Raw genomic sequence first — 18,079 nt, 5'->3', positions numbered from 1 at the left:
TTCAAATTGTTGCCTAATTACTAAAATCCATTCTGTCTCTTTTTCTCTCTCTATTTTACTTTTTTTGCACTCTTTGAAAATTTATTGTTTCACTATTAAAAAAAAATTCACAATATTTTATTCAATTATATTGTGTCATCTCATTTTAATAAATAATTAATATTAAATTGTAAACGTTCAATATAGATTATTTCCAGTTATTTAAATTTTAATTAAATTTTTCGTTAATAGAATATAAAAAAAAAAAATTATTTATGACATAAATTAAAAATAGTTTTTAGCTCTATTAATTTTTTTCTATAAAAATATAAATTAGATTAACATATAAAGTTGTCACGAATTAATTCATGAATGAAGTAAAATCAATGTATATTTCATTGCTTATGAATGGCTGTGACCTTATTTTCAAATATATATACATATATAAAACACAATATATGACAAGATTAAAATAAATCAAGAATTTATAATATTCTTTTTAAAATTTTGTTTAAATTTATCTTTTTTTTTTTTTTTGCTTTTTATCAATGTTTTTTTGTTTATTTTATTTTATAACCGAAATTGATTAAAATAAGATGCAACGCTTTTAAATCCATCAGTGATTAAAATCATTCGTATACAAAGATTAAAATTGTAAACTTTTAAAAAATGAATTTATAAACTTTTTTTATACCAAAGTGAAAATAAAATTTAATCTAAAAAATGGATTATTTGAATTTTTTATAGTATTAATTTAACACAGACGTCCGTTTGACTCTCTCTCTCTCTCTCTCTCTCTCTCTCTCTGGAAATAATTAATAATAATTTAAAAATAAAACAAAAATTGTTCATTTTAGTTAAAATATATAGTTTTAAAAATGTAAAAAAAGTTTTTTTAATTTAGAATAAAAATGAGAGAAAAAAAATATTAAATAAGAGACTAATTTTTGCGTTCTCAAATGGACATCTGCCTTAAAAAGGATACGGTTGCCGTAACATAACCTCAAACAAAAAAAATGGTTTTCAACGTAAACAAAAATATTCGGAAAGTTAATTTTAATAAATTTTGGAAAATTCAGTTATTCACATTTCAAAAAAATGATACAGAGTCAAAATTTTATTTGACGGAAGATTTTGCCTCAACATCATTTTATCTAAAAAAAAAAAAAAACGTTTTATTAGGTATATTTTTCATAATTGATAGAAATTAATTTGTACTGTATTTTAGTTTGCGTTAAAAACATAGTTAAAACTCAATTTTTCTAATTTGAGGTTATGTTACAGTCATTAATCTTTTTAATTTGCAATGCTTTTTAATACCTTTATATAGTTTTCTTGTGAAAACAAATATTCATTTCATAAATTCATTTCATTTTTTAACTTGAGAAAAAAATTATTATAATGAACGTATATGTATAATAATAAAAAAAAGAGAAGAAATGGACTGGAGGCATTTGAGTAAACTACGTGCTCTGCATTTGGAGAGTGGGGATAACTCGCTAAAACCAATCGTTAAACTATCCCCTCTCTTTACATACAGCCGAACACAGAGTTGCCAATGACCGTATCTAAACGCAATATAAAAACATTTTGATTAAAATTTTTTAAATTTTTACTATTGAATTGACTTTTTTTTTTTGGTTAATTATAATGCTTTCTAATCAATATTAATTTTTTAACATACTTAAATATATAATAATAATAATAATATTACTAATTTTATCATTTTTATAACATTATTACATTCTCGTCAAATGAATATGTATTATATTTTTTTTTATTATTTATTTATTTTTTACTACTAATAACTAACTGTTTTTATTAATATAATAATGAAAATACAATAATAATAAAAAACAAGTTGTAAATTCAGATGTTCATTACATTTGAACATTTTGCTTCCTCTTAACGATCAGCAAAAAAAATTTGCTTCCTCGTGGAGAAAGCATTAACATTGAAATAAACATACATAAATAATATAAACATTTGAGAATAAAAAATTTTTCATCTAAAATGTGAATTTTTGATTTTTTAACTTTCATTAATTCTTTAAATTTAAATCTTATGTATACATTATTTATATACCAATAGATTTGTCTTGACGTAAGGAATACGATTTTATTATATATAACCTTAAATTTTGCTATTTAAAAATTTTTTCGATTAAAAAAAAATTTTGGAAAAAAGACAATAAAATTTTTTTTGGGTATTTTTAAAAATTCTTTCGTTCATTTCGTCCATCAGGATCTCATATAACATATGTTTCTATAAAGAGAAAAATTTGTTTTCGCTATTAGTAAAATTAGTAATATCATTATTATATTTAAGTACGTTAATAAAATTAATATTGATTATACAGCGTTATAATTAACCAAAAAAAAAAAAAAATAATTTCAATAGTAAAAATGTTTTTACATTGCTGTTTTAATATTTTTTAGTATTAAGCATTTCATATAAGCGCGCTTTTTCTTGCCAATGAGAGAGAGCTATCATGGCGCAAGCGCAGTTGAGTTTAGATATCGTCAGTGGCGACTCTGAAACGCAGTGTTAAGGCCAGGTCCAAGTGAGTCTGGTGAAATATATAACCTGCCAAACGGCTGTCATAATGAGTAAAATATGTTATGTTAAAATACTTTTTTTTTTGTTATTTTCGTGATTGGTAAATCTCAGGTCGTGTATTTTTTAGCGTTTATTAATTTTCCAAATGGAAATTGCATTTTTGATTGTAATTTCTGAGAAAGTACTGTTACAGTTTTTGTGAAAAAAGTGCTCATATTTAATTTATTGACATGAAATTTTTTTTATTATTTTAACTCAAAAAAAGTTTTAGCTGGTGTATATCTTGCCAATAATCAATTATTATCCATAAAGGAAAAAGCATTTTACCTGCTTGTTTACAAGAAAAGGCTGTTGAAAATTTTCCAAAATTTTAGTTTCAATGTAGATGGCGCTGCCTCACTTGGACCTGGCCTTAACGAAGTTCATACTAATCGAAAAAAGAACACGATATTTGTATTTTATATTATCAATAATAAAAGAAAAATTAGAATTGACAATAAAAATAAAAAGAATCCACTAATAGTAATAAATTCTGTTTATAACAATAACGCATAAACGAATAAAATAAAATGAAAAAAAGAAAATTGGCATTAAAAAGAAAAGTCGACACAAAAAAAAAGAAACGATTTTTGTTTAAACGAATATAGTAACAATAATTTTGATTGTAAAGAGAAAAGAGAACGCGTGATGGGTTCGGCCGTTGTCCAAAATTGCCCTTACCCTGTTACCACACGTAGTTATTATTCTGGTAGTGCATATGTAGTTGTTGTATATGTATATATATAGTAAATGTGTGTGATAGAGCTGCATAGTGAATACAGACATGGCATTTATGGTAGGCAACTAGAGCATACAGATAGTGACACTGAGGTGGTGCAGGGGGTGGCGCAGTCAGTGCCGATATAGTGTGAAAGTGAACATAGCCTCTGTGTGTTAATTTCAGCAGCGGTGAGCCCGCCTCGTATGTGGTGGACAGTGCTGGCTGCATGTTCACGCCAAGGTACGTGAACGTCTCGTACATACAGTCTAATATCATAAATGTTTCATTCTGTCAGGGCAAGGACGTTTGGATCTCTTGGGTATACACATACCGTTTCATCCCATATTATACTACATAAATTATCAATCGTTCGCGCGCAACATCGATAGTAATTGAGTTTCCATTCTGAAGGGAAAGAGAGGCACAGTGAAAGAGAGAGATAGAGAGAGAGAGGAGGGTATTATATGATTCCAAGTAATGGCGTATAAATTTTATAATATACTAATAATAAAAATTTTGCTCCTAAAATTACTTTACAATTTTCTGTGGATTTATAAATAGATTATATTTTTCAATGGAAATTTTTATTTCCTATTAAAAAAAATATTTAGTTTTCATGTATTTAGAAATATGTGACGATTCACGAAAGAAGTGCAAAAATTTTAGGTTATGTTTAGTCAAAAAAAAAAAACTAGTTATTGAATTTTTTGAATATTAATGGAAACTTGAATGTAAATATTTTGTATTTTGATTCTCTCACAGAAAAAACCTCATCTTAAATTGAATACGAAATTTATAATCAATTTGATATGCATAAAAAATGAGACAGACAGATGGCGCCACGTTCTATGTCATTTAACATGAATTCATTTTGAGATACAACAAATATGAGTCCAACTTTTTTCTGTGTTGTAAGGATTTTCACTTCAAAAATCACAAACATAACCTACAATTTTTTTTGACATAATCTCCTTTCTTTTGTGGAGTATCATATACGTTTTAAATTGTTTTTGGTAAATATTAAAAACGAATATTGTCAACATTGACTCAATTATACTAAAATTGCAACAACATTGCAAAAATAATGGCAATATTGAGGTAATCCTGCTGTAATTTTAGGTGTTGTAAAGGGTTTTATATAAATTTTTTAAATATTTTATCCGAAAAATAAATAATTTTCTATATTCTTCAATTAATTTAACATACACGACACGAGAAAAGGTACCTAAAAAATTTTTAGGTTATGTTTAGTGATAGGTATAGCTTCATTAAAAGTTAATTTTTAATTAAGCAAAATAAAAATAAGTTTTTATTGAATATTTTGAATCTAATAAAGAGGTATTTTCAATAGTAAAATCAGAAACATAACCTAAAATTTTTTGCCTCTCTAATGGGAAAGGTAAAAAAACGTAAAACTATATGTCTTTAATATTTCAACATTTAATTTTGTTTTATTATTATACCAATTTTGTTTAACCCTCGGAGCACATACTGGGTCACACAGACCCTGTCATTAATTTCAATGAAGTGTAATTTGAAAAGTCGGCAATACAACACGAACCTAAGGCCATATAGTGGTAACTAACTAATAAGGAATAATAAGTAACATGATAATCCAAAGAAAATAATAAAATACTAGTAAATATGTTATTAAAAAAGTATAGTTTTAAAACGTTGTGAAAATCACATTTTTATCGTCTTAAAAGTTACCTTCGTTAAACTACAAAATAAATACCTTTTCTAAAAAATAAAATAAGGTTGTATTTTTTCCCTTATTCTAACACACTTCGAGAATATAAATCCCAATTTTTAGCTTAAAATATTAAAAATTACAAAAGTTACATTTTTTTTAAATTCAATTTTTTCTTTTTAATTAGTTAACTTCACGAATTTTTTTTCAATATGCAAATAATTTAATAATATTTCTAAACTGCATATTCTTATTTTACAAGGTTCAATGAATAAAAAAATATTTTTTTTGTGTTGATCAGTCCAATAGTTCAAAAATGGGGGAGTTTTGTAAAGTAAACAGGGTCACAGCGACCCAGACTGTGCTACTTGTTCGAAAAAAGAGGTGTGTGCTCCGAGGGTTAAAAAAATAATATTTACTATAATAATTAATAATTTATAATAGAATATTATAGAAAAAATAATATTTGTCACTTTTATAAATCCACATAGAATTACAATACGATCCAAACTTTCTTGTTATCTTCTGATACTTGATATAATTGAAAAAAAAATATGTGATATTCAATTCTGTAATACAATATTCGTAAGTTTTCAGAAAATTGAAAATTTAAATTAGAGAAGAAAAATTAGCTGCGACGCAATTTATGTATATTTAATATTTGAATAAATAATATATAATATAATTTATAATTAGTGAAACATCTATTATATCAGTGTCAGATAAAAATAATTACCATCAACAAAATAATATCAATTTATTTAATTGTCACAGCTAATTTTACTTTTCCGTTTGCCTTCAAATTTATGTAACTTAACATTGAACTATTTATGATAAAATTTTATTCATAATAAACTTTTCAAAATTAATGCTAATCTTTAAATTATAATTTAATAAATAAAATAAAAAAATTAAATTTAATCTATAATTAATATTGTTTTTAAAATTTTTAATTATTTGCTCACTATTTTCTAATTTAAATTTTCAAGAAACAGAAATATAAATGTTTACTAATTTTACATTAATTTAAGGTTTAATAAAAATGTACTTAGTTCAATTTACATTTGTTTATCATTGTGAAAGTTTTTTTATTTTCATTTTTATTTGAAATTAAAAATATATAATTTCTTTTAGACTACACATAATTTCGTGAATTACAAAATTTCTAAAATAAATGAAACAAAAGATTTTTTAATAATAATAATAATTAATTAATTAAAAGATGAGAAAAAATATAATAATTTTAAATAAAAAAATAGAAAAATTGTGTAATTTTAACTAAGTACGTTTTAATAAAAAGTAGATTAATTTTAATATACATCTATACAAAATTTAACAATTTTATATAGTTATAAAATAGTTTAGCGTTTAGCACTATAAAATATTTACTTTAGTTATATATTAAATTTTAGCGAAAAATAGTTTGTATCCTACAAAGAGAAGAAATCCAAAAAATAAATGGACTATTTTTTATTTGTAGCGACTTACTTTACTTTAATACATATATCGTGACTTATTAGTATGATTATTATTATTATTATTATTATTATTATTATTATTTATTTATTTATTACTATAAATTTAATCTCCTTTAATAAGCACTTGAAACTAGTTTTGCACTGTTTCAAATTCGCTTATATAGTTCCAATTAGTTTCAAACATTTAAGACTAGTTTTGGACAGTTTTGATTATAATAAAATTATTTCCAATATGTTTCAATCTCTTTTAGATGGTTTAATTTATAGTTCAAAACTATTTTGGATATGTTTGGACAGCTTCGAGAAGTTTTAAAAGTCTTCGACTAATTTCAGACTGTTTCGATTAATTTAAAACGAATTTTTAATATATTTGAAATCGTGATATTTCGTCAATTTTTGACTTGTTTTAATCGTTTTATTAAAAAATTTTGAATTTTTTTTTCAAAATATTTTTATAAATTTTTATTTGTTCCATTATAATTATTACGAAATTCTTAGCAAACTTTCACGTTAAAGTTAATAATTAGTTTTATGAAATTAAAACTTTGAAAAAAAAAAAATTATCGACCTTTGAAGATAACAATAATTTGTGAAGCAAAATACACTCTCTAAATTTGAATCAGCGAAACGTCGCTAATTTGCAGCTATAAGTATGCAGCTGATTCAAACAGCGTATATACACTGATGACATAGTTTATATGCGCTAATTATCAATATATATATATATACACTGCTTGAATTAGCTGCATACTTATTGCTACTCAATCAGCGATTTTCCACTGATTCAAATTTAGAGAGCAAATAACCAGTTGCTAATTTAATTTTCGGTAATTTAAGATAAATTTAAAATCGAAAATTTTACAGAAAAAACTTGAATTCATTTTTGTTAGTAATTATGAATTTAGAGTTATCTTAAAAACGCCATAGTAACAAATTTCAATTGAATTGTAACAAGTTTTATAAAATTTTCTGCCATATTGTATCTACCATTTTGAATTTTGAGAAACTGTCACGGGATTCATAACACAAGCCTGCAAAAAAAAAAAAAAAATTTTCATTGTCAGAGATCGAGAAGTCATTTCCCGTAGTTTTTGGTGCGCTGAATCCAAATCTTACATCGAAAACCTCCCATCACGTCAGGATTTTGAGAAAAGTTGTGGTAAAAGTCCAAAAAATCACGTATTTGGCAGTTTTTGAAAATTTCTACCCGGTAAATCCGACGTTCTAGAGATTTGTCATAGGAGTCAAATTAAAGCTTGAACCCTGTACTTTACGACGATATAGCGATATCACAGTAAACTTGGTTGTATCTTCTTCTATTGCAACGTTTTGATGCACATAAGTTATATTAAAAAGAGATCGTTTTGTGTATCATTTTTAGAAATGATACACGAAACAGTCTCATTTTTTGATGCAAAAAATTTAATCAATTTATATCAATCATGGCCGAATTGAATCGACTCAAAATTAAACGAATTTTTTTCAGATATTTTGGTAATAGTACAATTGCGGAGACCATTTCACTATTTAATTTGAAAATGAAAATAACAGAAAATCAAACACAATGTGCAATTCGATAATTAAAAAGTGACAGCTTATAAACATAACCTAAAATGCATGAGAAAACATTTGTCGATAAAATCAATATAGCCGAGCTTTTTAGAAGGTAGATGGCAGTTTTGCTTTTTATAAAAACGATTCAGAAAAAATTTAAAAAAAGAAAATAGATAAGTGCTGCCATCTACCTTCTAAAAAGCTCGGCTATATTGATTTTATCGACAAATGTTTTCTCATGCATTTTAGGTTATGTTTATAAGCTGTCACTTTTTAATTATCGAATTGCACATTGTGTTTGATTTTCTGTTATTTTCATTTTCAAATTAAATAGTGAAATGGTCTCCGCAATTGTACTATTACCAAAATATCTGAAAAAAATTAGTTTAATTTTGAGTCGATTCAATTCGGCCATGATTGATATAAATTGATTAAATTTTTTGCATCAAAAAATCAGACCATTTCGTGTATCATTTCTTAAAATGATACACAAAACGATCTCTTTTTGATATAACTTATGTGCATCAAAACGTTGCAAAGATTTGATGCAATTTTTGGTCTCAATTTGATACTTTTAGGAAAACTGTGAATCTGATGTCACTTTTTGAAAATTCAAAATGGCGGATCCAATATGGTGGACGACTTTTTCAAAAATTCATCGTCCGCCATATTGGATCCGACATTTTGAATTTTCAAAATCTGATGCGAGATTCGTAATCAGCGAACCAGAAAACCGCCAAGTAACAAGTTTTAAGTGAATCCGATGAATTTTTGAAAAAGTCGCCCGCCATATTGGATCCTTCGTTTTGAATTTTCAAAATCTGATGCGAGATTCGCAATCAGCAACATCAGAGATAGTAGTATAATCGTTTGCACAAATTTTAGTTTTCCAAAAATTTAGTGACATTTTGGGCCCACTTATGAGATTTAGGTCTGGACTGCGAAGGGGTTAAATTCGCTTGGAATTTGTCACTCTGGGGTTGCGGATTACTGATAGAATGTCAGATTTTTAAAATTAAAAATGGTGGATCCAATATGTCGGATTGTATCGATTTTTAAAAAAAGTCGTCCGCCATATTGGATTCACCATTTTGAATTTTGAGAAACTGACATCATATCCGCAATCTGCGACCTCAAAAACCCTCAAGTAAAGAATTCCAAGCGAATCCAAGTATTTTTTAAAATAGTTGTATTTACAAACAGTTGTGAGTCAATTTTTATGCTTGACAACTTAAAAAAAACCATTTTTGACAGCTAATTTATTTTGTTGTTGTCAATATCGCTATATCGTCGTAAAGTACAGGGTTCAAGTCTTAATTTGACTCCTATGACAAATCTCTAGAACGTCGGATTTACAGGGTAGAAATTTTCAAAAACTGACAAATACGTGATTTTTTGGACTTTTACCCCAACTTTTCTCAAAATCCTGACGTGATGGGAGGTTTTCAATGTTACTTTCGGATTCAGCGCACCAAAAACTACGGGAAATGACTTCTCGATCTCTGACAACGGAAATTTTGTTTTTTTGCAGGCTTGTGTAATCAATGATCTCAAAAATCTGCATGTATAACGAGTTTCAAGTGGATCATAACAATTTTTGTAAAATTTTACGCCATATTAGAGTCGCTGTTTTGTATTTTGGAAATCTGCTCACAGATTCGTAGTCAGTGACCCTTAAAACCCCAAGTGACGAATTTCAAAAGAATCTGATTAATTCATAAAATTTCTTTCTTCATATTAAATCCGCCATTTTGAATTTTCACTTTCACTTTAATGCAATTTTGACTTGAATTCCCGAGGGAAACTTCACATAAGGTGTGAACTAGAGATTAATTTATTAATTAAAAAATTTATTTTAAGATTTTTTTAATAAATTATTTGAAAGGTTTATAAACTTTCATTAGATGTAAAAATTGAAAAAATATAGTTATTTCGTTAAAAAAAAGAAAAAGAAAGTAAAAAGTTTTAATACTTTTAATATTCAAGAAGATAAATATTAGGTATAAGATCAATGTGGCTGTGTGATCAGAGTACATGGCTCGCGTCCCAACTGTCCCGGGTTCGATTCCCCATGCGTGTAAAATTTTTTTAAAACTATTCTTAGGTGTTTTATATATGCAAGAATCTTAAATAGAATATAATATTTAAGTGAAATCAAAATAAAAAAATAAATCACTGAAAAAAGGATTTGGTATTGACAACCAAACGTTTGGTTGGTATTTAAGCAACCAAAATTTTTTTGTTGAATCAACAAAACTTTTTGGTTGTCTCAATTAAACTTTAGTTAGGACAACAAAAATCGTTTTTTTCTAATTTTGGTTGTGTCAAACAAATTTTGGTTGAGACAATTAAAATTTTGTTTATTCAACAAAAAAATTTTGGTTGCTTAAATACCAATCAAACGTTTGGTTGTCAATAACAAACCCTTTTTTCAGTGTATAAATAGAATATGAGAAAATAAATAAATAAAATGGAATTTAGAATAATAGTAAAGAAATAAATATTAAGGTAGAATAAATAATGTCAAAAACTGTCATGTATTTAAAATAAAAATAGTCTCACAAAGTATAGGGAAATTTAAAGGAAAACGGAGAAAAGGACTTGTTAAGTTATTCCCTAAGTAGAATATCTCAGGCCCACATTTTAATTTTTGCAAGGGAATTTTCAATAAGCTTCCTACTGATAAATAATTTACAAATTATGTATTTTATTTCTTTTACTATATAGAAAATAAAAAATAAACTCACATGTATACCACATTTTTCAAGAAATTTTCTATATCCGTTTTAAAATACGGACTATAAAAACCATTAAAACAACATATTTTCTCGTAAAGCTTCTTTTACTCCTGGATCTGTATCTTCCCTCTCTTTCTCTCTCTCTCTCTCTCTGAAAAACTCCCTGACTTCTTTTCGTATCCTATATATATGAACGAGTCTTTTTACTACCAGAACAGACTTGCAGTAGTTAATATCTGAAATACTTTGAGAAATATATACCGAAGATCTCTTGGCAATAAAAGATCAATCTATACGCGTATTAGCTGTTGAGAGAAAAAACGAGATAAAAAAAAAAAAGAAAAAACTGAACCGTAAAAAGAGAACTATACTTATAGAATCGTGAATTGTTGTTCGTGGATATATATATATATAGAGAGAGAGGGAATGGGGCGATTGAAGGTATATGGCAAGAGAGTGAAACTGGGAAGGCGTTAGAAAAAGGCGCAAGAAAACGTTTTGTAGATTCCAAGACCGATGGAAGATGATGTTAGAAAAGCGTAAAGTTCTTTGGGAATGGGTATATTGAAAGGTGTGAGAGAGCGATGGGGTTGCAGGAGGAGAGGATTGGTAATAGTAGCAAAAAGGGGATGAGTGAATGCTGTGTGTACGCAAGAGAGTGAGAGAGAGAGGAAAAATGTTGGACGATTCAAGGCAAAAGAAAAGAGATGGAGTCGCGCTCAGGTATAGTGTGGAGGGTGGAGATATTGCCGCGTTTGGTTCCTGAAGCATGTGTGCGCCATAAATAACATGTAAATATTTTCAATAACTGCCGCGGCAGTCTCGGCATGAAAAATGCAAACCTCTTTGCGTCCGGTTTCGCCCGACGCCACTGTATCGCCTCTATACCATCCAATGTACAATGGGCCTTGGAAAAACTCTTTTTTAATATATATATATATATATAGAGATCCATCTGTATACCTTGGAAGACCCGCACAAAATTTATGTTACTCGCTGTCCGATATTTGTTTCACTTAAGTCAACTACTTGGTTTTTTTTAACTCTTTTCTTTTTGGATTTCCATCTTGATACTGACAAGAAAGGGGTTGTAAAATTTTTCCTCTAAAACGATTTTCAATTTTTGTCTTGCGTGACTCTGTTTTTTAAAATTATTTCGTTTAACATGATTTAGCAACCAGTGTAGAGATTTTATTAAACAAATTTTTATCGAAATCATTATACTTACAAGTAACACTACCCAAGTACCATACGCCGATTTTTTTTTTTTTTGAAACTTACTACTAAAATATCGAAAAATATATAATGAAGTCGCAGATATTCAAAATGGTGGATCAAATATGGCGTCCATTAAAATTGAAAATCTATCGGATTTATTTCAAAATTTTCTCATGAATAAGGTAAAAATTTGTCGTTATTTATTTGTTTTCAATCTGTAGTAAACGTTCGTTTGACTTTTTTTGCTGTAATGACATAAAATTTTGTAATCAGCGACCTCAAAAACTCCCGAGTGACAATTTTCAAGCAAAATCCGATTGATTTTCAATTTTAATGGCCGACATTTTGAATTTTGAAAATCTGACTTTATATTCGTAATCAGCGACCTCGAAAACCCCCGAGAGTAACAAGTTTCATCAGAATCTGAAAAGCTTTTTCTGAGATACAAATTTTATACCTTAAATATTAAAAGGGTTTTTTCTATCCTTAAAACTTCAAACGGGACGATATATAAAAATACGTGTTAAATATTTTTCGATGTTTTAGTAGTACCTATACCAAGTTTCAAAAAAAATCGGCTTATGGCACTTGGGTAGTGTTACTTGTTAGTTATTAATTCACAGTTTTAGGTATCAAATTGATACCGTAAATCGGACCAACTCGTGCAACATTTTGATTCCCTGATTATAAGACATCAAATTGATCCAAATAATTTTGATTTAATTAATCCTAAAAGGCTAAAACAAATATTAACCTAAAAGTAGTTTAATACAATTATTTTTGATTACCAGATTAATTATCTGTTTGTAAAAAAATAGATTTGAGAAGCAAAAAATTTGAAATTTGTTAAAAATTAAAATCTAACATCAAAATTTGGATACAGCGACCCCAAAAACCCCCGAGGAACAAGTTTCGAGCGAATTTGATAAAATTAAAAATTTTTTATTTTGGTAGCCAGGATCCGACATTTTGAATTTTTACATACCAGAATTTCCAATTCACCGAACCTTTTTTTGTACAAATTTTTATTTGATATAATTCTTAATACACATCGAATTTCCATTTGTTTGAAACTGTAAAATTTTCTTAATAATTTCTTATTGGTTAATTTTCAAAATTCCCGCCAAAATTTTTCTGTCAATTTTTTGTTGAACATTTGCGGTTACGGAGAAATGACAATTCAAAGTTTGAAGAATTCTTTTAAACAACAATTAGTGCAAATAAAAATGAAGATTAGGTTATTTGAAAATTCTGACATTTAAAAATTTGAATCACTTAAAATTCGGTTGAATTAATTCTACTAAATTAATATTCGGTTAAATTAGAATTTTTTAAAATAAAAAGTTGGGTAAAGAGAAATTTTGTAAAATAGAAATTCTATCAAATTAAAATTCGGTATATCAAAAAATTATGTTAAGTAAAATTTTGTTTAAAAAGAAATTTTGGCGGATGCTAATTAAAAAAAAAACATTCAGACAAATAATGTCCAAAAAAAAAAATATTTGTCCAAATTTTTTCATTTTGATTTTTATAACCTTCTAACATTATATATATTTCTCTATTTTAATCAAATTCTTTCCATCAATATTTTGATATGTAGAAACTTTTTAGTTATGTTTCCAGTCACGATTTTATTTCACTTTTAGAGAAAACGTTTCAAAATAGAAATAGAATTTTAGATAGAAAAATACAAAATAAAAAAAAATTAAATTTTATAACGCGTTTGTTTTTTCTAAAAAAGAGAATTTTCTAGTTCAATGGAAATTTAAAAATATTCAAAATATAAAAAAATTAAGTTGCGAAAGATTTTTTATATAATAACCATTTGTTAAAAAAATTTTATTTTGAAAATTAAACAATTTTATAGAGTCTGCGTAATCTATTATTTAGTAATTAGTTTCTTTATTTTATAAATAGCAGCGTTATACATATGTATTATACAATTTGTATTTAAAGGGCACTTTACTTTTGAAGTCCCGTAAATAAATAAGTAAATAAATAAATTTAAAGTTGAATATAGGACAAAGGCCTTTTTGACTAGTAAAAATTTTGGTCCCATTAATTACAAAAGATTGAATAACAAATTTTTTATTTAAAAAAATTTTTTTTTTTTTTGATGTAGAATTAGAAATTCCCTAACGAACACTTTGAAACTCTAACATCCTAAATTTCAGAAAATCTAGTTTATTATAGTCCCAATGGTGCACTCTTAGATTTATCCAACTTTTAAAGTTTTTTTTTTTATTTTTTCATTTAACTGTAGCGCATGAATTTCCATACTATTTTAGTATAAATAGAATTTAATACCCCATTAACAAAGTTGCTACTTTCTTATATATATATATAGTCAATGTAGAATTCATAATATTTTTAAAAAAGTGCACATTACAATAATAAGTCTCAAAATCAGAACCCATTGAGTTTAGTTAAAATTATATTATAGTTGTTTAGAATTGTACTAATAGTTGTCTTATAAAATTCAATTTTACAATTCTGGAATGTATATGTGACACTCTCTTTAGTCTTAAGAGTAAAAATAATTTTTATAAAACACATACATATAGTTTTAGATACTAAAAATATTTTCTCAATTGGTTGTAATTTAATGTAGGTTTTAATTGAATTGTTTAAACAAAAAATTAGAAAAAAACAATAAAAAAAAAATTCATAAATTTTGAAAATATACCATTTTTATTATTAATTTTTTATAATTATAAATAAATTAAGAGTGCATGTACATTCCAAAATTTGATAATTTAAAGTTAATTTCGAAAATACTTGTAATTTTTATTTTTAGCTAAAATAGAATCACAAATCAATCAAATTTCTAAATGTTACAGGGGTTTTGGCTTCATCACATTCGCAGATCCTTCGAGCGTAGATAAAGTATTGGCACAAGGAACACACGAACTAGACGGCAAAAAAGTAAGTCTTCTTTTATATTTTATTAAAAAAAAAAAAAAAAAAAAATTCTAAATTGAATTAAGATTTTTAAATTATCTTTAATTTTTGTACTTTGGTTTTGATAAAGTTGCATCATAGCAGTTCATTTTTGAATTTTTTGAATATTATATTTAAATTTATTACTTAGAAGAAAATTGTATAACATTTTTTTTACAATCCTTCGCCATATTGCATCTTTCATTTTGAAATATATAAAATAACATTTTTTTTTTTTAAACAAAAAATATTTTTAAATACCACATTCCATGAAGAGAAAAATCTATTGTTTTGTTTTTAATTCTGTCAACTGTATGTCGAGAAAGTTTTTTGTAATTAATAAGACACTTAAAAATAACAATTCTCTATGACTTTGATAAACAAATTTTTTTGCTCTAATATTTTCAGAAACTTATTTCAATTACAGTAGAAATAAAAAAAAAAATAGAGTTAACATTTAAAATGTTAGATGTTCCATTTGAGAAATTCTGACCCATAAAAATAGTATAAAATTTTTTTGTAATTTTACAGAGTATATTAATATTTTGTAAAAAGTTTTATTCATAATAAAAAATCTATATTAATAAAATTAGACTTTTGTCTGTACATTGCTTAGAATTTAAAAATTCATGTATATAATTCTTCGTTTCAAGTCATAAGGATTCTAAAAATAGCATTAATAAAAATTCTGTCTGTCTGTCTGCACAATATTTTGTTCGCCAATCACGCATAAACGGCTTGACCGATTTAAGTGAAACTTGGCAGTCTTTTAGGTATTAGACTAACTTAAAATCTTAGCCATACCCCATTAAAAAATATTAACTTGAACGGAAGTTATGTCACTTTTTGTAAAAATCGAAATTTAAAATTTTTTTATCTTTTCGCTTATTTTAACTAGACTTTTTTTTAGAAGTTTTTTGAGGTTAATTAATTGCATTTTTACCTTAAAATTGAGAAAATAACTGATCGATTTGAAATTGTGAAGAAAAATTCCAAAAATCAAATTTTTTAAATTTAATTTCTGTTATATTTTACTAAACCATTTTTAGCTACGTTTTTGAGTCCAATTAATCAAATTTAACTTTAGAATTAAAAAACAATATCATTGAAATGCTTTTATATAAGCATTCAATATTGTATATTTAATTTAAATAAATTTGAAACAAAAAGAAAATGATCAAATATATATAGCTTAGAACATAAAACTTCTTAAATAATGTTTCTTTTTAAGAAATAAAGAATCTAAAAATGAAAAAAGGTAATAGAATAATGATACTGTTTGCAAAATTTGGTTCGAGAATTATCAAAACAAGGCTTAAACGAAATCAAATTAATCATGGTAATCTGTTAGAGATTCAAAACATTTGAAATCATTAATTACGAAGTTGATAAATTAAAAATTTTAAACAATTTTAAAATTTAATTTATTTATTAATTCAAGTTTTTAATAACAATCAACTATCTATACAAAAAATTATTTGCACGAAAATACTGTTGGGCGCACACCACTAGATTTCGCTCCCGCCGAAAGCGGGTACGAAAGCTAGTTATAAATAAAAACTTATATAAATATATGAATTTATATCATATTTTATAAATTCTATAGCATATATATATATATATATGCTTTTGAATAAATAACTTTTATGCTTCACAGAAATGTTGTAGATTCAACATGATATTTTTCTCAGTATATTTAAAATTTTTAATATCTTTTGGATTGACATTTTTAATTAAAAAAAAAAATAAATAAATAAAATACTTTGCATTTTTTTTATTTATAATTAACAAAGTATAGATTTTGTGAATTATAAATAAATGAATTGCAAAATTAAAATTAAAAAAAAAACGTTTCATTAAAGAAAACAATGTAAATGAATTTAGTTCTTTTTTTCTCAGTAATTTTTTCTATGTAAATAAATAATATCAAATTTCAAAATAGCAAATACACTTTCCTGTATAGTAAATAAGATTCCATAAACGTTTGATTATGTCTGACTTAACGTACTATATACTACTGACAGAGTTTCATTTGATGGGATCGTTGGAAAGAAGAGAGAGAGAGAGAGAAAGTTGCTGTTGATTTTATACACCATTAAGAGGATCGTGTTTCTTATTCGAAACCGGAAATCAGAAAGGCGAGGCATTAGATCGTCACTAAAATGAAGGCCTTTTGACCTTCTGTCTATTGAAAGACATTTCAATGTTATTCTCCAACAAATTGTGACCCAGAATCGTATTACATTTTTATTTTATTCTCAATTTACTCTTTAATATATCAATACCTCCACACCGAAAAAACGAAACTCTAAATTTAATAATATCTTCTCAGCTTCTATTTTAAGAATATTTCCCATGCATTTTATTCTTATTTTAAGAATATTATCTTCTAACTTTAAGAATAAAATTCATGGGAAATATTCTTAAATAGACGCCAAGATGATATTCTTAAATTTAGAATTATGTTTCTTCGGTGGACAAATTATTTCTTCGATACTATTTGCACAATTTGTCTAAATTTTTGTTTCAAAAAAAAATAAATAAATAAAAAAAAAGCTTTGTTGCCCTAACAAAAAAAACTTTGGTTGGACTAACTAAACAATTTTTGTTATGCCAACAAGAAACATGCAACCAAATATTTTGATGAACTCAATAAAATAGTTTGATTGCTGAAATATCAACAAAATTGTTTTTTTCCCAACCAAATTTTGTTTGTTGAGACAAAATATTTTTCTAAATATAAAAAAAAAAAAAAAATATTTGATACAATTATTAAAAATAGTGTATGTGAAAATAAGCCAATTTATATTCTAAGAAATGAATGACGAAAAAAAAACCAGTTGATATCGAAAGTCGGTCAAGTCAGTTTAACAATTATTATTCCAAAGAAAGTTGTGAATGCAATATTTTAATAAATTCCAGTGACGAGAACTTCCGGCAAACGGTATAAAATTAAATAAAAGTGACTTAATTTCTTTAGATAAGGATGCATCCTCTTTTGATGTTTTCTTAAGTTTGGTCGGAGACACAGTTTACCGACTGGATTTGCGGGCTTAAAATGACGCTATAAGGGAAGAAAGTAGGGTTGTATATAGCCGAGAATCCAACGCAATGGGGTAAGATTAATAAAAATAAGACCCGAGGGTGGAATGAGGCGTCAGAA

At 25.8% G+C, this 18,079-nt stretch overlaps 1 protein-coding gene across 11 annotated transcripts in view; it reads left to right on the top strand.

Moving 5' to 3' along the window:
• Positions 1 to 18,079, top strand: part of LOC127289355 (RNA-binding protein Musashi homolog Rbp6) — a 999,297-nt gene that overhangs the window by 588,544 nt on the left and 392,674 nt on the right. For 7 of the 11 annotated variants that reach the window (XM_051317245.1, XM_051317242.1, XM_051317241.1 and 4 more), the window contains 2 exons: positions 3,482 to 3,538; positions 14,817 to 14,901. In XM_051317245.1, the coding sequence (XP_051173202.1) occupies positions 3,482 to 3,538; positions 14,817 to 14,901 (142 nt within the window). The remainder of the gene's footprint in view (positions 1 to 3,481; positions 3,539 to 14,816; positions 14,902 to 18,079) is intronic. The other 4 variants (XM_051317240.1, XM_051317246.1, XM_051317247.1 and 1 more) reach the window with 2 other exon arrangements.

Source organism: Leptopilina boulardi, unplaced genomic scaffold (genome assembly GCF_019393585.1).
Source record: "Leptopilina boulardi isolate dan_hultmark-lab unplaced genomic scaffold, ZJU_Lbou_2.1 LbouV2_408, whole genome shotgun sequence".
Taxonomy (NCBI): Eukaryota; Metazoa; Arthropoda; class Insecta; order Hymenoptera; family Figitidae; genus Leptopilina; species Leptopilina boulardi.
The sequence above is the reverse complement of the archived record's forward strand: the minus strand, read 5'-3'. Positions and strand labels throughout refer to the sequence as shown.